At 42.5% G+C, this 23547-nt stretch overlaps 1 protein-coding gene across 1 annotated transcript; it reads right to left on the reverse strand.

The window, feature by feature from the left end:
- Positions 1 to 747: 747 nt before the first annotated feature.
- On the reverse strand, positions 748 to 22998 carry LOC115174154 (gap junction beta-4 protein). Its single transcript, XM_029732854.1, has 3 exons — positions 22839 to 22998; positions 4231 to 4699; positions 748 to 1538 (listed from the first exon to the last, which is right to left on the reverse strand). Exons 2-3 carry the CDS (start codon positions 4618 to 4620, stop codon positions 1137 to 1139), a joined length of 792 nt encoding a protein of 263 aa, XP_029588714.1. The 5' UTR covers positions 4621 to 4699; positions 22839 to 22998; the 3' UTR covers positions 748 to 1136.
- Positions 22999 to 23547: the final 549 nt, after the last annotated feature.

The following is a 23547-nucleotide window of genomic DNA, read 5'->3' on the forward strand; positions in this document are numbered from 1 at the left end:
ACCTGCTGGAGCGCGTGCTACTGGTGGGTGGTGTTATGGTGACCAGTGAGCTGAGATAAGGCGGGGCTTTACCTAACAAAGACCTATAGATGACCTGGAGCCAGTGGGTTTGGCGACGAATATCTAGCGAGGACCAGCCAACGAGATCATACAGGTCGCAGTGGTGGGTAGTATATGGGGCTTTGGTGACAAAACGGAATGCACTGTGATAGACTGCATCCAATTTCCTGAGTAGAGTGTTTGAGTCTATTTAGTAAATGACATCGCTGAAGTCAAGGATCGGTAGGATAGTCAGTTTTACGATGTTTGGCAGCACGAGTGAAGGAGACTTTGTTGCAAAATAGAAAGCCAATTCTAGATTTAATTTTGGATTGGAGATGTTTAACATGAGTCTGGAAGGAGAGCACTTCACAGTGTTTTTGTCAGAGCACACACATTAATAGGTCTCTCTTGTCGAGAAGTGTGTTTTGTCGTAAATTTTTATAACATTTATTTATATTTTTTAATCCCAGCCCCCCGTCCCCGCAGGAGGCCTTTTGCCTTTTTTGTAGGCCTTCATTGTAAATAAGAATTTGTTCTTAACTGACTTTCCTAGTTAATTAAAGGTTAAATAAAAATGAATGTCAATCATTGGTGAAAGCATGCATAGTTCAGTGAAAATTCAGTTAAAGCTATAGTCTACCCTACGACTAATGCTATCTCCTAACCTTAGACCTTTTAGTCCACCTTACGACATATCTCCAGACCTTAGACCTTATAGTCCACCCTATGTCAAATCTCCTGACCTTAGGCCTTATAGTCCACCCTACAACATATGCTATCTCCTGACCTTAGACCTTATAGTCCACCCTACGTCATATCTCCTTACCTTAAGGCCTTATAGTCCACCCTACGACATATCTCCTGACCTTAGGCCTTATAGTCCACCCTACGACACAACTCCTGACCTTAGGCCTTATAGTCCACCCTACGACATATCTCCTGACCTTTGGCCTTATAGTCCACCCTACGTCATATCTCCTGACCTTTGGCCTTATAGTCCAACCTACGTCATATCTCCTGACCTTAGATGGCCAAACTCTCCTCCCACTCCTGTTTCCTTTTCCCATTCCAGCTTGACCGCGTCACATGACCTATTATTTCTTCTTCTCTGACGGCGCCTCCTCCGTCTTGACATTACAGAGGTTCTGAATGGAGGCTGTGTTGGTAGGGTCCTCCCTGACAGACGACTTGGATCTCGACCTCCGCGCCATCATCTCATGACTCTCTACCACCTTCTTCCTGATGGTCTTCTGGATCCTCTTGCAGATGAGGTAGAACATCTCACAGATACACATGAAGATGCAGATGGATGAGGAGACCACCATGAAGATGGTGAAAATCTTCTTCTCGGTGGGACGGGAGATGTAGCAGTCGACGGTGTTGGGGCAGGGCTCCAGGGAGCACTTGGAGAGACGTGGCATGTCATAACCCTCGTAGACGTAGTAGAGGATGTAGAGGAAGCCGGCGTCGAAGCCCGCCTTGAAGATCAGACTCACCTACAAGGAGGAGAGAAGATGGAGGATTAGAGATAATAACATAATAAAAACATCTTTAAAGAGACCACGCAGGAAATATGGGTGTCCAGTTGACTATTTCAATTGGTTTCATTCAGATCTATTCATTGAGAGGAGTTACGTTCCATTCCACTCATGTTGTAATAACCAGAGGTAGAGATTGAGTAGAATTAGATAGAGATTACAATATAGAAGAGACCAGACAGGAAATACAGGTTACAGCAAAAAAAATGTTTCATTTAGTTGTATTCACAAGCATTTCGCTACACCCACAATAACATCTGTTAAATATGTGTATGTGACCAATACAATTTGATTTGGCAGGAGTTGCCATTTGACTCCTGAAATACTGTAGGCAGTGAAACGCCCTAGGATTTTTATTCTCAGTGTCAAAGTAGCCTGTAATTTTGATCATTTGTGCTTTATTAAAAAAGATTGTGCTAAAGTCTCCAGTCATGTAAAATGTGTGCTTGTCCTCTCCTTGTTCCCTCTTTACTACATGTGAGGCCTGACGGTGCATTGGTCATAGGCCACCATTGAGCTTTAAAATGAACCTATACATTGACTCATATTGAAGTTACATAATCTATGTCTGTCTCTCTTTCACTTTCTCTTTCTCTCTCTTTCGTTCTCTCTCTTTCTCTGTCTCTCTTTCTCTTTTTCTCTCTTTCTTTTCCTTTCGCTTTCTTTCCTTCTATCTGGCTCTCTCTCTTTCTCTTCATTTCTCTTTCTTTCTGTCTCTGTCACGCCCTGACCATAGAGAGCCTTTCTATTTCTCTATTTGGTCAGGTCAGTGTGTGATTTGGGTGGGCAATCTAGTTTTGTAATTTTTTGTTTGGCCGGGTATGGTCCCCAATCAGAGGCAGCTGTCTATCGTTGTCTCTGATTGGGGATCATACTTAGGCAGTCCTTTTCCCACCTGTGATTGTGGGATCTTGTTTTGTGTAGCTGCCTGTGAGCGGCCCAGAACGTCACGTTTCCCTTCTGTTTTGTTTTTTGTTTAAACTTCATTAAAGGATGTGGAATTCCATGCACGCTGCGCCTTGGCTTATTTACGATAGGGAGTTTGAAGACAGTGATCGTGACAGTCTCTCTGTCTCTTTCTCTCAATTTTTTTTTTAGAAAGGACATTCTACTCCAAAATAAATTGAAATTAAATTATGTTGACACCTGAAATATAATTTGACCTTTTAAAAGCATTATAACCTATAGCCCAAGATAGTGGCAGCACAAAAATGCATGAAATGTATGAAATGTATGCATTCACTACTGTAAGTCGCTCTGGATAAGAGCGTCTGCTAAATTACTAAAACGTAAATGTAAAAAAATAAATAGGCTGAAGCATGGGGTTTCTCATCTGCGTTTTCCTCATAGAAAACATGTCAGTGTTAAAGCTAATTACCTAAAATTCTACACATTTTGCCAAGGCTTATGCTGTGTTCTTATGCTGTCTGAGTGACTCTAACATGATAACAAACTCAAAAGGCTATGACATTTATGGAATTTTAAAGCTCAGACACACTGGTTGGACTGTTTAAAGTTTGCCTGTGTTCACACAGCAAAGACCTTGAAGTAGTCAGCCACTCAGCATTGCTAAAATACTCCAAACCAGAAGGTGGCAGTAGCGTTGTTTGGCAATACATATCCATGCCTATTGCTTATGGTCTAGATTCCAATGTTAGCTAGCTAGATAGTTAGCTGCACTAATGTTGCTATTATGTAGAATGTCCTTGTTGTTACTAGCCAGATGACCACAGTTAGATGAAGAAATATTTGATTCACTCTCCACAATCCAAAAACTGCCTGTGCCAGCCCATAGCCAAATATTTAGCTAGCTAACATTAGCAATTTCACTAGCTAGTACATCATAGCTAACTAAGGACATGGCACAGACTCGGCAGCCAACTCACAGGTAGTTGTTTCATGGAAAACTAGCTAATCCATTGTGATTTAATTATAATATAAAAAACTAGCTACAGTGGTTAGCTAGAATATAGGAAGTATTTGGTGTTGTATGCATTGCGTCTGTGCACTCAGCTAGCTACCATCCCATAGCCTACATTACATATGAAGTGTGACTGGCACATCTGTGGATGTACGGAGAAAATGCCCTATTCTTTCCCCTTTTTTTGTTGTTGTTGTGGGGGTTCGTGCTCTCTGATAGGTTCGTCGCTAGATAAGGCATGCAGCGAGTCCCGCTTTCACTTTAGCATGAGAAGGAACGGCCTCCTACTGCGATAAGTATCTATCAGCCGTCTATTCTCGGTGAGTTTCATGCTTAAGATTCTCCCTGACTGTCTAGTTTTTACTTTGGTCGTTGTTAGTTTACAAATATGATCTTATTTAAAAAGATATATATACAGGTCCATTATATTTTCTACAAACTTTATATATGGTTTAAGTAGTTTATGTTTACACTGAAAACATTTTACCTTAATTTTTTGGCGCGGCGACCCACCGCTCCTTAGTGAATATAGGGGAAACACTGGTAGGTGGGATTTGAAGAATATTAACTAGACTGGCGCATCAACAAATAGGTAAAACATGAGTTATTTTTATAATGTAATGTATCATTCCCAATATAGCGTAGACAGACATTGTTGTGGTGTTGTGTACAGTATGTTAGTGTTGTCTGTTGTTGTGGTGTTCTGTACAGTACATGTTAGTATCTCACCAGATAGGTCCACCACAGTCCTCCTCTCTTCTTCCCTGGATTAGCATACAAATGTGACCCTTCATGCATTGCGATGTACTTGGAATCCTTCCCCTCACGCAACTTGACGTGCGCCACAACCATCAGAGATGGACAGGTGACGAAGATGAGCTGTAGGGCCCACAGGCGGATGTGTGAGATGGGGAAGATGTGGTCGTAACAGACGTTGACGCAGCCTGGCTGGGCCGTGTTACAGACAAAGTCCCTACTATCGTCTCCCCAGACGCGCTGAGCGGCCACCACAAACACCAAGATGCGGAACACAAAGACCATGGAGAGCCAGACGCGACCGAACACCGTGGAGTATTTATTCACCCCGCTGAGGAGGGACTGCAACCCACCCCAGTTCATCTTGGAAGAGGAGGAGGAGGAGGTGGAGGTGGTGGAGGTGGTGGAGTAGGTGGAGGGATGGGGGGGCGACAACCAGTCACTGAAAAACAGAAAACAGAATGGACAGGGTTTCATGGTTTATTGTCATGCTGCAAAGTCTTTTCTCCTTCTTTAAAACCTGTTGGGGCTAGGGGGCAGTATTTGCATGGCCGGATAAAAAACTCACCCGATTTAATCTGGTTACTACTCCTGCCCAGTAACTACAATATGCATATAATTAGTAGATTTGGATAGAAAACAATCTAAAGTTTCTAAAACTGTTTGAATGGTGTCTGTGAGTATAACAGAACTCATATGGCAGGCCAAAACCTGAGAAGATTCCATGCAGGAAGTGGAAATCTGATTTGTGGAATCACCTTCAACACTTTGCCTATGAAACACACCGTGAGTTAGGATTCATTTAGCTGTCAACAGTCTTAGATGTCAACAGTCTTTACAAAGCGGTTTGAGTCTTCTCCGGTAAAAACTGACCGAACGAGAGGCCTGGAAAGTTGGTCATAGGGGGAGGGCCATTACTACTATGACGCGGGCGCCCATGGGTACCCTCTCGTTCCGAAACATTTAGTAAGACAATGCAATCGTCCGCCTTGAATATTATTGAAGCTCTGATTGAAAAAGGCCCTAAAGATTTATGTTATACAACGTTTGACATGTTTGAACGAACGTAAATATATATTTTTTGCACGTTCGTGACGGCAAGTCCCGCGCGCCTCGTACATTATGAGTAGCCTTCGGAACGCGCTAACAAGAAGGAGCCATTGTGACATAAATTATTTACTTTTTCGAACAAAACTACATTTGTTGTGGACCTGGGATACCTGGAAGTGCCTTCTGATGAAGATAATCAAAGGTAAGGGAATATTTACAATGGCATATTTGATTTTAGATGGTTCCAAGATGGCGCTAACCTGTATCGCCTAGCCTATTTTTCTGAGCATAGCACCTCGTTTTTTGCAAAGTGTGATTTCCCAGTAAAGTTATTTTTAAATCTGGCAATGCGGTTGCATTCACGAGATGTTAATCTATAATTCTTTGAATGACAATATTAAATTTTAACAATGTTTTGTAAATTGTAGCGCTGATTCACCAGAAGCATTTGAGGGAAAATATTTTCTGAACGTCATGCGCCGATGTAAAATTCTGTTTTTATATATAAATATGAACTTTATCGAACAGAAAATGCATGTATTGTGTAACATGATGTCCTAGGAGTGTCATCTGAGGAAGATTGTCAAAGGTTATTGCTGCATTTAGCTGTGTTTTGGGTATTTGTGATGCATGCTAGTTGCTGTGTGATTATTTTTGGCAGGGTACTCTCCTAACATAATCTAATGTTTTGCTTTTGCTGTAAAGTCTTTTTGAAATCAGACAACGTGGTTCGATTCAGGAGAGGTGTATCTATAAAATGGTGTAAAATAGTCATATGTTTGAGAAATTGAAGTTATAGCATTTATGAGGTATTTGTATTTCGCGTTACGCGATTCCACTGCCTGTTGACTAGGGTGCCACGTTGCCCAGACAGGTTAAATCTCACAGAAATAACAGTAAACATTCAGCGGACTAGAGTGTCTGATGCAAGACCCTCACTAACACTGTCTCTGATGTCATCATTAGGCGCACACAGCACAGCCCACCAAACAGCATGGGAGCATAATTTCCCCCCAACCCAGTCAAGTGCCTCCATCCTCCACCCAACTGATCAGTATTCTCTCTGATTTAGTTTTTATTATTCCCTTATTTTACCCTCATGACAACCAGAGGAAAACGTATTCTATTTAACATAAATCCGTGCCACTCCATTTAGTAGGATATTTGACTCTACGTTAGCTTATATTACAATGGCCTATCATCGTACAATAGAATTTGAATTGTAGGACGTATAGTATTCTACGTTTTCATTGTTTAGTATGATATATTACGTTCAACTGCATTAGTATTATATGTTAGGTTAAGGGTTAGGGCTAGGTTTAGGGGAAGGGTTAGGGTTTAGATGTCTAGATGTTCCACTAGCGGAACGCCTCACCAATATCCAATGATAGAGCGCGGCGCGAATTACAAACACCTCAAAAATCCAAAAACTTTAATTTCTCAAACATATGACTATTTTACAGCATTTTAAAGACAAGACTCTCGTTGGAACACCGTACTGCTGGAACACCGTAAGACTGGAACACCGTACTGCTGGAACACCTTAACCATACATTAAATGATTAACCTTATATATGGACTGACAAAAAAATGTACCTTCCTCACCCTTTTTTTTCTCATCTACATCAATCACATGTGTATTTATAAAGTCCTGTAAACATATGCACCTATCACCAAGTTCTTAACCTCTCTGCCAGTTGAATCCCGTGGCGCGTTATTCAAATACCTTAGAAATGCTATTACTTCAATTTCTCAAACATAGGACTATTTTAGAGCATTTTAAAGACAAGACTCTCGTTAATCTAACCACACTGTCCGATTTCAAAAAGGCTTTACAACGAAAGCAAAACATTAGATTATGTCAGCAGAGTACCCAGCCAGAAATAATCAGACACCCATTTTTCAAGCTAGCATATAATGTCACATAAACCCAAACCACAGCTAAATGCAGCACTAACCTTTGATGATCTTCATCAGATGACAATCTTAGGACATTATGTTATACAATACATGCATGTCTGTTCAATCAAGTTCATATTTATATCAAAAACCAGCTTTTTATATTAGCAGGTGACTAGCATGTGACTAGCATTCCCACCGAACACTTCCGGTGAATTTACTAAATTACTCACGATAAACGTTCACAAAAAAACATAACAATTATTTTAAGAATTATAGATACAGAACTCCTCTATGCACTCGATATGTCCGATTTTAAAATAGCGTTTCGGTGAAAGCACATTTTGCAATATTCTAAGTAGATAGCCCGGCATCACAGGGCTAGCTGTTTAGACACCCAGCAAGTTTAGCATTCACCAAAGTCAGATTTACTATAAGAAAAATGTTAATTATTGGCTTTGGATAGAAAACACCCTAAAGTTTCTAAAACTGTTTGAATGGTGTCTGTGAGTATAACAGAACTCATATGGCAGGCAAAAACCTGAGAAGATTCTAACCAGGAAGTGGCCTGTCTGACAAGTGGTTGTTCTTCTTGCCTCTGTTTATTGAAGACTCAGGATCTTTGCTGTAACGTGACACTTCCTACGGCTAAGTGAGATCTCTATACAGAGTCTGCTTCCCAAATGGAAGCAGACTCTGTATAGAGATCTGTGTGTGTGTGTGTGTGTGTGTGTGTGTGTGTGTGTGTGTGTGTGTGTGTGGAACAGAGTCTGTCAGAGGAGTGTGTGTGTGTGTGTAACAGAGTCTGTCAGAGGAGTGTGTGTGTGTGGTGTGTGTGTGTGTGTGTAACAGAGTCTGTCAGAGGAGTGTGTGTGTGTGTGTAACAGAGTCTGTCAGAGGAGTGTGTGTGTGTGTGTGTGTGTAACAGAGTCTGTCAGAGGAGTGTGTGTGTGTGTGTGTGTGTGTAACAGAGTCTGTCAGAGGAGTGTGTGTGTGTGTGTAACAGAGTCTGTCAGAGGAGTGTGTGTGTGTGTGTGTGTAACAGAGTCTGTCAGAGGAGTGTGTGTGTGTGTGTGCCCTTCTACTTAAAAGTGAAAATAAAATGCAATGCTTCTTTCAGTCTGAGTATGAAAGCCATCCTGTTTTCTTGAACACCTTGTTTGTTTAAGGCCAAGAAAACTACAGGGAAACACTCAGGGTGGTGTTCATACTCAGACTGAAAGAAGCATTGCATTTTCACTTTTATTTAACATCGATACTAACATAACAGGTTATAATACACTAGGTATGCATGCACACAAATCTACAAACATCTCAGCACTCCCTTCAGCAACTTGCCCAAGCCCCCCCCCCGCTTCTCCTTCACCCAAATCCAGACAGACCTGGCTACCCCTACCCCAGTCAGCAGCTCTGCACCCTCCACAGCAACTTGCCCAAGCCCCCCGCTTCTCCTTCACCCAAATCCAGACAGCTGATGTTCTGAAAGAGCTGCAAAATCTGGACCCCTACAAATCAGCTGGGCTAGACAATCTGGACCTCTCTTTCTAAAATTAATCCGCCGAAATTGTTGTAACCCCTAATACCAGCCTGTTCAACCTCTCTTTCGTATCGTCTGAGATCCCCAAAGATTGGAAAGCTGCCGCGGTCATCCCCCTCTACAAAAGGGGAGACATTCCAGACCCAAACTGCTACAGACCTATATCTATCCTACCCTGTCTTTCTAAGGTCTTTGAAAGCCAAGTTAACAAACAGATCACCGACCATTTCGAATCCCACCGTACCTTCTCCGCTGTGCAATCTGGTTTCCGAGCTGGTCACGGGTGCACCTCAGCCACGCTCAAGGTCCTAAACGATATCATAACCACCATCGATAAGAGACATTACTGTGCAGCCGTATTCATCGACCTGGTCAAGGCTTTCGACTCTGTCAATCACCGCATTCTAATCGTCATACTCAATAGCCTTGGTTTCTCAAATGACTGCCTCGCCTTGATCACCAACGATTTCTCTGATAGAGTTAAGTGTGTCGAATCGGAGGGCCTGTTGTCAGGACCTCTGGCAGGGTGCCACAGGGTTCAATTCTCGGGCCAACTCTCTTCTCTGTATACATCAATGATGTCGCTCTTGCTGCTAGTGAGTCTCTGATCCACCTCTACGCAGATGACACCATTCTGTATACTTCTGGCCCATCTTTGGACACTGTGTTAACAAACTTCTAGACGAGCTTCAATGCCATACAACACTCCTTCCGTGGCCTCCAACTGCTCTTAAATGCATGCTCTTCAACCGATCGCTGCCCACACCTACCAGCCTGTCCAGCATCACTACTCTGGATGGATTTGACTTAGAATATTTTGAAAACTACAAATACCTAGGTGTCTGATTAGACTGTAAACTCTTCTTCCAGACTCACATTATGCATCTCCAATCCAAAATTAAATCTAGAATCGGCTTCCTATTTTGTTAATCAAGCCTCCTTCACTCATGCTGCTAAACATACCCTCGTAAAACTGACTATCCTACCGATCCTTGACTTCGGCGATGTCATTTACAAAATAGCCTCCAACACTCTACTCAGGAAATTGGATGCAGTCTATCACAGTGCCATCCGTTTTGTCACCAAAGCCCCATATACCACCCACCACTACGACCTGTTTGCTGGCCCTCGCAACATATTAGTCGCCAAAGCCACTGGCTCCAGGTCATCTATAAGTCTTTGTTAGGTAAAGCCCCGCCTTATCTCAGCTCACTGGTCACCATAGCAACACCCACCCGTAGCATGTGCTCCAGCAGGTATATTTCACTGGTCATTCCCAAAGCCAACACCTCCTTTGGCCGCCTTTCCTTCCAGTTCTCTGCTGCCAATGACTGGAACAAATTGCAAAAATCACTGAAGCTGGAGACTCATATCTCCCTCACTAACTTTAAGTATCAGCTGTCAGAGCACCTTACCGATCACTGCACCTGTTCATAGCCCATCTGTAAATTGCCCATCCAACTACCTCATCCCCATACTGTATTTATTTATTTATCTTGCTCCTTTGCACCCCAGTATCTCTATTTGCCCATTCATCTTCTGCATCTTCTGCTCCTTCCTGAGCGGTATGACGGCTGCGTGGTCCCATGTTGTTTATACTTGCGTACTATTGTTTGTACAGACAAACGTGGTACCTTCAGGCATTTGGAAATTGCACCCAAGGATGAACCAGACTTGTGGATGTCCACATATTTTTTCTGAGGCCTTGGATAATTTCTTTTGATTTTCCCATGATGTCTAGCAAAGAGGCACTGAGTTTGAAGGTAGGCCTTGAAATACATTCACAGGTACACCTCCAATTGACTCAAAAAATATCATTTAGCCTATCAGAAGCTTCTAAAGCCATGACATCATTATCTGGAATTTTACAAGCTGTTTAAAGGCACAGTCAACTTAGTGTATGTAAACTTCTGACCCACTGGAATTGTGATACAGTGAATTATAAGTGAAATAATCTGTCTGTAAACAATTGTTGGAAAAATTACTTGTGTCATGCACAAAGTAGATGTCCTAACCGACTTGCCAAAAACTATAGTTTGTTAACAAGAAATTTGTGGAGTGGTTGAAAAACAAGTTTTAATGACTCCAACCTAAGTGTGTGTAAACTTCCGACTTCAACTATGTTTATATCAATACAGTTATGTACTAACATATAATCCTGAATGCTGACTGGTTAAAACCACATTCCAAGTTACCACCGGCTTGTGGAATAGACACCGGAATAGACATCTGACTGCTCAATCCACTGTCTCATCAGCCCAGCCAGGCAATTTATCTGACTGCTCAATCCACTGTCTCATCAGCCCAGCCAGGCAATTTATCTGACTGCTCAATCCACTGTCTCATCAGCCCAGCCAGGCAATTTATCTGACTGCTCAATCCACTGTCTCATCAGCCCAGCCAGGCAATTTATCTGACTGCTCAATCCACTGTCTCATCAGCCCAGCCAGGCAATTTATCTGACTGCTCAATCCACTGTCTCATCAGCCCAGCCAGGCAATTTATCTGACTGCTCAATCCACTGTCTCATCAGCCCAGCCAGGCAATTTATCTGACTGCTCAATCCACTGTCTCATCAGCCCAGCCAGGCAATTTATCTGACTGCTCAATCCACTGTCTCATCAGCCCAGCCAGGCAATTTATCTGACTGCTCAATCCACTGTCTCATCAGCCCAGCCAGGCAATTTATAAACTCCACTATAAAAAGCATCTAGACATTATCTCACATTTCTTTTAGACTAACATTTCGTTTTTTGGAGATTTGTTTCAACCTTGCTGTCTATCTCTCTGACATTTGCAAATTCGTTCTCCAACTGTCCCATAGTGATGATTGAGTCGAGACGAGACAAACAGGCAGGCAGCTTTTCTCAGCCAGTCGAAATCATAAATCAGCAGGCATCATTTTTATGGATATATACAAAGAAATGTCAATTGAAAAAAAGATAAATGAAACAATGTGTTAGCTAGTTTGCAGTCTTTCCAGCTTCAGTTTGAAGTGATTGTGTTAGCTGTGTTGTTGGCTAGCTCCTCTGAACAACAGTGTCCTGACGAGAGAGCACACTTTCTATGCCAGGTGAAATCACACCTCATTAGCTCATTGTTATAGATATATCCAAATAAATGTCACTAGAAAACAGCTTAAACAAATACAAATCGTTCTACTTTGTTGTTATTCTGGTTGCACTTTTTGATGTGACAGTAAGTTAGCCGTAGTTAGCTAGCTAGCAAGTGTAACCGATGGGAAATGGCTTAGCTAGTTAGCGGTGGTGCGCGCTAATAGCGTTTCAATCGCTGACGTCACTCGCTCTGAGACCTTGAAGTAGTTGTTCCCCTTTACTCTGCAAGGGCTTTTGTGGAGCGATGGGTAACGATGCATCGAGGGTGACTGTTGTCGATGTGTGCAGAGGGTGCCTGGTTCGAGCCCAGGTAGGGGCGAGAGAAGAGGGACGGAAGCAAGACTGTTTCACAAGCAAGGGATTAAAACGTTGCCAGCCAGTATGTCAATGGAACATTTAGAACGAACAACTGTGTCGTGTCTATAGATACAGAACAAAAACACTGAACGACTGTGTCGTGTTCATAGATACAGAACTAAAACACTGAACGATTGGGTCGTGTCCATAGATACAGAACTAAAACACTGAACGACTGGGTCGTGTCCATAGATACAGAACTAAAACACTGAACGACTGTGTCGTGTCCATAGATACAGAACAAAAACATTAAACGACTGTGTTGTGTCCATAGATACAGAACAAAAAACACTAAACGACTGGGTCGTGTCCATAGATACAGAACAAAAAACACTAAACGACTGTGTCGTGTCCATAGATACTGAACGACTGTGTCGTGTCCATAGATACAGAACTAAAACACTGAACGACTGGGTCGTGTCCATAGATACAGAACTAAAACACTGAACGACTGTGTCGTGTCCATAGATACAGAACAAAAACATTAAACGACTGTGTTGTGTCCATAGATACAGAACAAAAAACACTAAACGACTGGGTCGTGTCCATAGATACAGAACAAAAAACACTAAACGACTGTGTCGTGTCCATAGATACTGAACGACTGTGTCGTGTCCATAGATACAGAACTAAAACACTGAACGACTGGGTCGTGTCCATAGATACTGAACGACTGTTTTGCATCTCTAGCAACCGATCCAAATATGATGAAGGACCAGCCGGCTTGGGTAGCAAACTTAGATTTGTGTCGGATCTTGTGTAAGGATGAAACAGTATGAATAAATTCATAATTTTAAGTGAAAATATGAAAATAAAATTGTATAAAAATGATAATGCCCTCAAAGCTGACATATTGCCAATATATCCTTCAAACATCGTCTTAACGAGCATTATAACTTAACTATATAATTCAATGGAGTTACACTTGCTTTTAAACTCAACAGGTTGTGTAGATAATGTTACAGTACAGACCAACAAAGTGACTAGAGACACTTCCTCAGCTGTGACTCTCAAAAGAGTTCAACTGAAGCTAGTGGAGTTCTGCTTAATGGCAGACCAATCCGAACTCATCTCTCGGCATGTCCAGCCCAGTCATTACCTCAGTCCTGGGTTCGTCTTCATTAGGCTTGGGCATGCAACGGAAAATGTTTGAAAATGTTGTGCAACAGAAAATGAGCATTTATTATTGGACAAGTCCATGTAGTCCACTCCGTGTTGCAAATCCATTTTCTTCCGTTTGGTGCCTTATGAACACAACCCAGATGTTCGGACACCTCTCTTGGTGTTTTTCTCGACATAAAATGCTGTAGTTTTGACTGATCGGCAGAATACCTTAATTAACAGGTTACAGAAGCTAGTGTTAACTACGACTCTCAAATGGTTCATTCATTCTAAACAAATGGCTTCCCAGACTATTTGCATTGCTCCCCCCCCCCCCCTTTTACACCGCTGCTACTCTCTGTTGTTATCATCTGTGCATAGTCACTTTATTTAACTCTACCTACATGTACATATTACCTCAACTAAGCGGTGACCCCGCTCATTGACTCTGTACCGGTACCCCTTGTATATAGCTTCCACATTGACTCTGTACCGGTACCCCCCTGTATATAGCTTCCATATTGACTCTGTACCGGTACCCCCTGTATATAGCCTCCTCATTGACTCTGTACCGGTACCCCCTGTATATAGCCTCCACATTGACTCTGTACCGGTACCCCCTGTATATAGCCTCCACATTGACTCTGTACCGTAACACCCTGTATATAGCCTCCACATTGACTCTGTACCGGTACCCCCTGTATATAGCCTCCACATTGACTCTGTACCGGTACCCCCTGTATATAGCCTCCACATTGACTCTGTACTGGAACCCCCTGTATATAGCCTCCACATTGACTCTGTACCGGTACCCCCCTGTATATAGCCTCCACATTGACTCTGTACCGGTACCCCCTGTATATAGCCTCCACATTGACTCTGTACCGGTACCCCCTGTATATAGCCTCCACATTGACTCTGTACCGGTACCCCCTGTATATAGTCTCCACATTGACTCTGTACCGTAATACCCTGTATATAGCCTCCACATTGACTCTGTACCGGTACCCCCTGTATATAGCCTCCACATTGACTCTGTACCGGTATCCCCTGTATATAGCCTCCACATTGACTCTGTACCGAAATACCCTGTATATAGCCTCCACATTGACTCTGTACCGAAATACCCTGTATATAGCCACCACATTGACTCTGTACCGTAATACCCTGTATATAGCCTCCACATTGACTCTGTACCGAAATACCCTGTATATAGCCTCCACATTGACTCTGTACCGAAATACCCTGTATATAGCCTCCACATTGACTCTGTACCGTAACACCCTCTATATAGCTACCACATTGACTCTGTACTGAAATACCCTGTATATAGCCTCCACATTGACTCTGTACCGAACTACCATCTATATAGCCTCCACATTGACTCTGTACCGTAATACCCTGTATATAGCCTCCACATTGACTCTGTACCGAAATACCCTCTATATAGCCTCCACATTGACTCTGTACCGGTACCACCTGTATATAGCCTCCACATTGACTCTGTACCGGTACCCTCTGTATATAGCCTCCACATTGACTCTGTACCGTAACACCCCTGTATATAGCCTCCACATTGACTCTGTACCGGTACCCCCTGTATATAGCCTCCACATTGACTCTGTACCGTAATACCCTGTATATAGCCTCCACATTGACTCTGTACCGGTACCCCCTGTATATAGCCTCCACATTGACTCTGTACCGGTACCCCCTGTATATAGCCTCCACATTGACTCTGTACCGTAATACCCTGTATATAGTCTCGCTATTGTTATTTTACTGGTCTTTAATTACTTATTGCTTTTATCTCTTATTGTTATCGTAATTTTTAAATTGCATTGTTGGTTAGGGGCTTTTAAGTAAACATTTCACTGTAAGGTCCTGTTGTATTCGACGCATGTGACTAATAAAATGTGATTCAATTTGAAACTGAATCTAGTGGGAGAATGTCAGCTATGTGTGTGTCATGATTCCAGTTACACGTCAGGTATTTAACTGACTTCTGATTGTCATTAAAATGACTAGTGGACCAGACACCCTTCCAATATGTCTGACTTCCTCATCAGATAATGGACCAGACGCCCCTCCAATATGCCTGACTTCCTCATCAGATAGTGGACCAGACACCCCTCCAATATGCCTGACTTCCTCATCAGATAGTGGACCAGACACCCCTCCAATATGTCTGACTTCCTCATCAGATAATGGACCAGACACCCCTCCAATATGCCTGACTTCCTCATCAGATAGTGGACCAGACACCCCTCCAATATGCCTGACTTCCTCATCAGATAATGGACCAGACACCCCTCCAATATACCTGACTTCCTCATCAGATAATGGACCAGACACCCCTCCAATATGCCTGACTTCCTCATCAGATAGTGGACCAGACACCCTTCCAATATGCCTGACTTCCTCATCAGATAGTGGAACAGACACCCTTCCAATATGCCTGCGTGTAAATGTGTTTAAGCCGACACATGTCATCACTAACTTTGTCACGGAAGATCAGGATGCTGGCTATCTGCAGGTGTCTGTCATGAACAAACCATCCCTAATGTTGTGGGAATTAATGACTAACGCAAACTGACCTTCAACCCACACAGATAATTTAGCATGGGATGTTTCCCAATACCCATCATTAGCTGCCTCCAACCCACACAGATCATTTAGTATGGGATGTTTCCCAATACCCATCATTAGCTGCCTCCAACCCACACAGATCATTTAGCATGGGATGTTTCCCAATACCCATCATTAGCTGCCTCCAACCCACACAGATCATTTAGTATGGGATGTTTCCCAATACCCATCATTAGCTGCCTCCAACCCACACAGATCATTTAGTATGGGATGTTTCCCAATACCCATGATTAGCTTCCTCCAACCCACACAGATCATTTAGTATGGGATGTGTCACAGTAGTCTTTCTTCACTGGTTTCGATTCTTATATCTTATCTCACACCGCTCACTATTCTGCTGAGACTAGTAAAGACCAGAGCCATATATGTATAGATAGTTAGGCCAGGTGTCACGTCCTGACCACAATAAGATTATATTTTCTATGTAGGTCAGGGCGTGACAGGGGGTGTTTTGTGTTTTTCTATGTTTTCTTTTTCTATGTTTAAGTTGTAGTTTTTCTATTTCTATGTTTTTTTTTGGGGGGGGGGGGTTGATCTCCAAATGGAGGCAGCTGGTCCTCGTTACCTCTGATTGGAGATCATATTGAAGTAGGGGTTTTTCTTCCTGGGTTTTGTGGGTGATTATCTTTTCAGTAGTGTTTGTTTCTCTCTGCGTCACCGGTTTGTTGTTTTGTCAAATTCAGTTATTTATGTTTTGCAAAGTTTCACGGATTAAATAAAATGTGGAGCTGGACCCACGCTGCCGTGACACCAGGTTCTAGAACACCCACCATGTTAGGGATCATATAGAACTTGGTTGTTGATGCAACAATACGACATCACTTCCTACGGTTCCCTATGAAATGACCTGCTGTAAACCAGCTAAACAGAGCAGTATAATTTAACACTTCCTACGGTCCCCTATGAAATGACCTGCTGTAAACCAGCTAAACAGAGCAGTATAATTTAACACTTCCTACGGTTCCCTATGAAATGACCTGCTGTAAACCAGCTAAACAGAGCAGTATAATTTAACACTTCCTACTGTTCCCTATGAAATGACCTGCTGTAAACCAGCTAAACAGAGCAGTATAATTTAACACTTCCTACGGTTCCCTATGAAATGACCTGCTGTAAACCAGCTAAACAGAGCAGTATAATTTAACACTTCCTACGGTTCCCTATGAAATGACCTGCTGTAAACCAGCTAAACAGAGCAGTATAATTTAACACTTCCTACGGTTCCCTATGAAATGACCTGCTGTAAACCAGCTAAACAGAGCAGTATAATTTAACACTTCCTACGGTCCCCTATGAAATGACCTGCTGTAAACCAGCTAAACAGAGCAGTATAATTTAACACTTCCTACGGTTCCCTATGAAATGACCTGCTGTAAACCAGCTAAACAGAGCAGTATAATTTAACACTTCCTACTGTTCCCTATGAAATGACCTGCTGTAAACCAGCTAAACAGAGCAGTATAATTTAACACTTCCTACGGTTCCCTATGAAATGACCTGCTGTAAACCAGCTAAACAGAGCAGTATAATTTAACACTTCCTACGGTTCCCTATGAAATGACCTGCTGTAAACCAGCTAAACAGAGCAGTATAATTTAACACTTCCTACGGTTCCCTATGAAATGACCTGCTGCAAACCAGCTAAACAGAGCAGTATAATTTAACACTTCCTACGGTTCCCTATGAAATGACCTGCTGCAAACCAGCTAAACAGAGCAGTATAATTTAACACTTCCTACGGTTCCCTATGAAATGACCTGCTGTAAACCAGCTAAACAGAGCAGTATAATTTAACACTTCCTACGGTTCCCTATGAAATGACCTGCTGTAAACCAGCTAAACAGAGCAGTATAATTTAACACTTCCTACGGTTCCCTATGAAATGACCTGCTGTAAACCAGCTAAACAGAGCAGTATAATTTAACACTTCCTACGGTTCCCTATGAAATGACCTGCTGTAAACCAGCTAAACAGAGCAGTATAATTTAACACTTCCTACGGTTCCCTATGAAATGACCTGCTGTAAACCAGCTATACAGAGCAGTATAATTTAACACTTCCTACGGTTCCCTATGAAATGACCTGCTGTAAACCAGCTAAACAGAGCAGTATAATTTAACACTTCCTACGGTTCCCTATGAAATGACCTGCTGTAAACCAGCTAAACAGAGCAGTATAATTTAACACTTCCTACGGTTCCCTATGAAATGACCTGCTGTAAACCAGCTAAACAGAGCAGTATAATTTAACACTTCCTACGGTTCCCTATGAAATGACCTGCTGTAAACCAGCTAAACAGAGCAGTATAATTTAACACTTCCTACGGTTCCCTATGAAATGACCTGCTGTAAACCAGCTAAACAGAGCAGTATAATTTAACACTTCCTACGGTTCCCTATGAAATGACCTGCTGTAAACCAGCTAAACAGAGCAGTATAATTTAACACTTCCTACTGTTCCCTATGAAATGACCTGCTGTAAACCAGCTAAACAGAGCAGTATAATTTAACACTTCCTACGGTTCCCTATGAAATGACCTGCTGTAAACCAGCTAAACAGAGCAGTATAATTTAACACTTCCTACGGTTCCCTATGAAATGACCTGCTGTAAACCAGCTAAACAGAGCAGTATAATTTAACACTTCCTACAGCTCCCTATGAAATGACCTGCTGTAAACCAGCTAAACAGAGCAGTATAATTTAACACTTCCTACGGCTCCCTATGAAATGACATGCTGTAAACCAGCTAAACAGAGCAGTATAATTTAACACTTCCTACGGCTCCCTATGAAATGACCTGCTGTAAACCAGCTAAACAGAGCAGTATAATTTAACACTTCCTACGGTCCCCTATGAAATGACCTGCTGTAAACCAGCTAAACAGAGCAGTATAATTTAACACTTCCTACGGTTCCCTATGAAATGACCTGCTATAAACCAGCTAAACAGAGCAGTATAATTTAACACTTCCTACTGTTCCCTATGAAATGACCTGCTGTAAACCAGCTAAACAGAGCAGTATAATTTAACACTTCCTACGGTTCCCTATGCAATGACCTGCTGTAAACCAGCTAAACAGAGCAGTATAATTTAACACTTCCTACTGTTCCCTATGAAATGACCTGCTGTAAACCAGCTAAACAGAGCAGTATAATTTAACACTTCCTACGGTTCCCTATGAAATGACCTGCTGAAAAACCAGCTAAACAGAGCAGTATAATTTAACACTTCCTACGGTTCCCTATGAAATGACCTGCTGTAAACCAGCTAAACAGAGCAGTATAATTTAACACTTCCTACGGTCCCCTATGAAATGACCTGCTGTAAACCAGCTAAACAGAGCAGTATAATTTAACACTTCCTACGGTCCCCTATGAAATGACCTGCTGTAAACCAGCTAAACAGAGCAGTATAATTTAACACTTCCTACGGTTCCCTATGAAATGACCTGCTGTAAACCAGCTAAACAGAGCAGTATAATTTAACACTTCCTACGGTCCCCTATGAAATGACCTGCTGTAAACCAGCTAAACAGAGCAGTATAATTTAACACTTCCTACGGTTCCCTATGAAATGACCTGCTGTAAACCAGCTAAACAGAGCAGTATAATTTAACACTTCCTACGGTTCCCTATGAAATGACCTGCTGTAAACCAGCTAAACAGAGCAGTATAATTTAACACTTCCTACGGTCCCCTATGAAATGACCTGCTGTAAACCAGCTATACAGAGCAGTATAATTTAACACTTCCTACGGTTCCCTATGAAATGACCTGCTGTAAACCAGCTAAACAGAGCAGTATAATTTAACACTTCCTACGGTTCCCTATGAAATGACCTGCTGTAAACCAGCTAAACAGAGCAGTATAATTTAACACTTCCTACGGTCCCCTATGAAATGACCTGCTGTAAACCAGCTAAACAGAGCAGTATAATTTAACACTTCCTACGGTTCCCTATGAAATGACCTGCTGTAAACCAGCTAAACAGAGCAGTATAATTTAACACTTCCTACGGTTCCCTATGAAATGACCTGCTGTAAACCAGCTAAACAGAGCAGTATAATTTAACACTTCCTACGGTTCCCTATGAAATGACCTGCTGTAAACCAGCTAAACAGAACAGTATAATTTAACACTTCCTACGGTCCCCTATGAAATGACCTGCTGTAAACCAGCTAAACAGAGCAGTATAATTTAACACTTCCTACGGTTCCCTATGAAATGACCTGCTGTAAACCAGCTAAACAGAGCAGTATAATTTAACACTTCCTACGGTTCCCTATGCAATGACCTGCTGTAAACCAGCTAAACAGAGCAGTATAATTTAACACTTCCTACGGTTCCCTATGAAATGACCTGCTGTAAACCAGCTAAACAGAGCAGTATAATTTAACACTTCCTACGGTCCCCTATGAAATGACCTGCTGTAAACCAGCTAAACAGAGCAGTATAATTTAACACTTCCTACGGTTCCCTATGAAATGACCTGCTGTAAACCAGCTAAACAGAGCAGTATAATTTAACACTTCCTACGGTTCCCTATGAAATGACCTGCTGTAAACCAGCTAAACAGAGCAGTATAATTTAACACTTCCTACGGTTCCCTATGAAATGACCTGCTGTAAACCAGCTAAACAGAGCAGTATAATTTAACACTTCCTACGGTTCCCTATGAAATGACCTGCTGTAAACCAGCTAAACAGAGCAGTATAATTAACACTTCCTACGGTTCCCTATGAAATGACCTGCTGTAAACCAGCTAAACAGAGCAGTATAATTTAACACTTCCTACGGTCCCCTATGAAATGACCTGCTGTAAACCAGCTAAACAGAGCAGTATAATTTAACACTTCCTACTGTTCCCTATGAAATGACCTGCTGTAAACCAGCTAAACAGAGCAGTATAATTTAACACTTCCTACGGTTCCCTATGAAATGACCTGCTGTAAACCAGCTAAACAGAGCAGTATAATTTAACATGTGTTTTTATAGATTATCATTTAGGATAATATGTAAACCATTTTTTTTATTGTGTTTTTTTGTTGTTGTTGTTGATGGTTTTGGGACAGGTTTCCTGTCCAACAGACAATTCGGGATGTCTGAAGCTCCACATGCTCCCCTTGGTTCCCATCGTGTCTGTCTGCATGGACGGACATCCTTATTGTTCCCACATCTTACTGTATATCTGTGTCTGATCTACTGGTTGATCTAGCTAGCTAGCTCTCTCCCTCATACCTCTGTTACCACACCGAGCCACACTTCTGTTGACCCACGACTCAACAACCTATTTACATCAGCTTTAAGGGCTGAACAGCTTTTTCTCTGTCACCCTGTGTGTGTGTGTGTGTGTGTGTGTGTGTGTGTGTGTGTGTGTGTGTGTGTGTGTGTGTGTGTGTGTGTGCGCGTGCGTGCGTGCGTGCGTGCGTGCGTGTGTGTGTTTGTGTGTGTGTGTTTGTGGCATTGCAACGCGAGCCAGATACAGTCAGAGAGTTATGTGTTGTAATTGTCTATCGTTTCCTACATGTATGACCCCGCCCTACCTTCACACTGAGACAGTGGATGCTTCCTAAATGACTCCCTATTCCCCAATGGACCCTGGTCTAAAGTAGTGCACTACTACCCTATAGACCCTGGTCTAAAGTAGTGCACTACTACCCTATAGACCCTGGTCTAAAGTAGTGCACTACTACCCTATAGACCCTGGTCTAATGTAGTGCACTACTACCCTATAGACCCTGGTCTAAAGTAGTGCACTACTACCCTATAGACCCTGGTCTAAAGTAGTGCACTACTACCCTATATTCCCTGGTCTAAAGTAGTGCACTACTACCCTATAGACCCTGGTCTAAAGTAGTGCACTACTACCCTATAGACCCTGGTCTAAAGTAGTGCACTACTACCCTATAGGCCCTGGTCTAAAGTAGTGCACTACTACCCTATAGACCCTGGTCTAAAGTAGTGCACTACTACCCTATAGGCCCTGGTCTAAAGTAGTTGTAATGAAAATGTTATGATTAAAGGTTTGACTAAATGATTTCACCCTGAAAATGTATAACCGAGTGATTATAAGATGAAGGTACTAATGTGTGTGTGTTTAGGAAAAGTTTAAGCTTAAGGATTTAGCAATGTAAGCAAGACATTCAAGGAAAAAGGGGAACTGTTAACAGACAGCAGACAACTTGTGACCACTGTGAAACTAATAACAGGAAGAAGGTTTCCCCACCCAGGGAGGGGAGAAACCTTTAGGCTTACAGTAGATTATGTAACATGGGGCAGGATATGATAAGCAATGTATGTGATGGAGAAGACTTGTAAAATAAGCATTGACAGTGTTAAAGAAGAGGAGGGGGCATCTGTAAGGGGTATGACATATGATATGACCAAATGTTAGGTATAAAAGGCTGTGTGCATTGTATGATATTCAGAGCTCTCGTGAATAAACTTGGTTGACTATTGTAGGCTGGGCCTCCGTCTGGGTCATTTAACCAGAACCTTACAAACTCTGGGGTGCAGACTGAGTAGTTGAATTGAAGTTCAGTTTATGAACATTGGGAACAAAATTCTCATAACAACTACCCTATAGGCCCTGCTCTAAAGTAGTGCACTACTGCCCTAAAGACCCTGGTCTAAAGTAGTACACTCTGTAGAGGATAGGGTGCCGTTTGGTATGTAGCCAGTGTCCTGATCTAACCTTCAGTAGGTTGTGTTCTGTCTTGTTTGGAGTCTTTTCTATTGTTTTCTGTGGAAACTTCCCCTCCCCCTCGCTAGCTCGTAGCTCCTCACTCTGGTTCAACGACTCATCCTTCCAAATGTTAAAAATCAAAGACACAAATAAACTAAAATAATAATAATAATAATAAAAAGTCTTACCTGGTTGAGACGAAGGGGTCAAATAGATGTTTTTACTGCGAAGACCAGAAGCTCACTAAGTGGTTATCAGCCCTCACTGATTGGATGTAAGCAGAGTTCCACCTGGTTGGATGGGGGGAGGGGCTAGGATGTACAGACGAATAGAAGTGGGAAGAGAGGTAAGGTGTCACACACACACACACACACACACACACACACACACACACACACACACACACACACACACACACACACACACACACACACACACACACACACACACACACATGCAAACACACACACCTCAGCCCTCCCACCTCACCAGACCGGTTTGTCAACCAGCAGACATATTACAAGGCATTTAGAGGGAGAGAGATATGGAGGAGGAGGGAGTAGCATACCATCAGAGAGAGAGGAGGAGGAGGGAGTAGCATACCATCAGAGAGAGAGAGGAGGAGGAGGAGGGAGTAGCATACCATCAGAGAGGAGGAGGAGGAGGGAGTAGCATACCATCAGAGAGAGAGGAGGAGGAGGAGGGAGTAGCATACCATCAGAGAGAGAGGAGGAGGAGGAGGGAGTAGCATACCATCAGAGAGAGAGGAGGAGGAGGGAGTAGCATACCATCAGAGAGAGAGGAGGAGGGAGTAGCATACCATCAGAGAGAAGAGGAGGAGGGAGTAGCATACCATCAGAGAGAGAGGAGGAGGAGGAGGGAGTAGCATACCATCAG

Source organism: Salmo trutta, chromosome 34 (assembly GCF_901001165.1).
Source record: "Salmo trutta chromosome 34, fSalTru1.1, whole genome shotgun sequence".
NCBI lineage: Eukaryota > Metazoa > Chordata > Actinopteri > Salmoniformes > Salmonidae > Salmo > Salmo trutta.

Coding starts and splice junctions, on each gene's coding strand:
- LOC115174154 (XM_029732854.1), bottom strand. CDS start 4,620: ATGAACTGGGGTGGGTTGCAGTCCCTCCTCAGCGGGGTGAATAAATAC. Junction 1,539..4,230: donor GACTGTGGTGGACCTATCTG/GTGAGATACTAA, acceptor TCCTCCTTGTAG/GTGAGTCTGATCTTCAAGGC.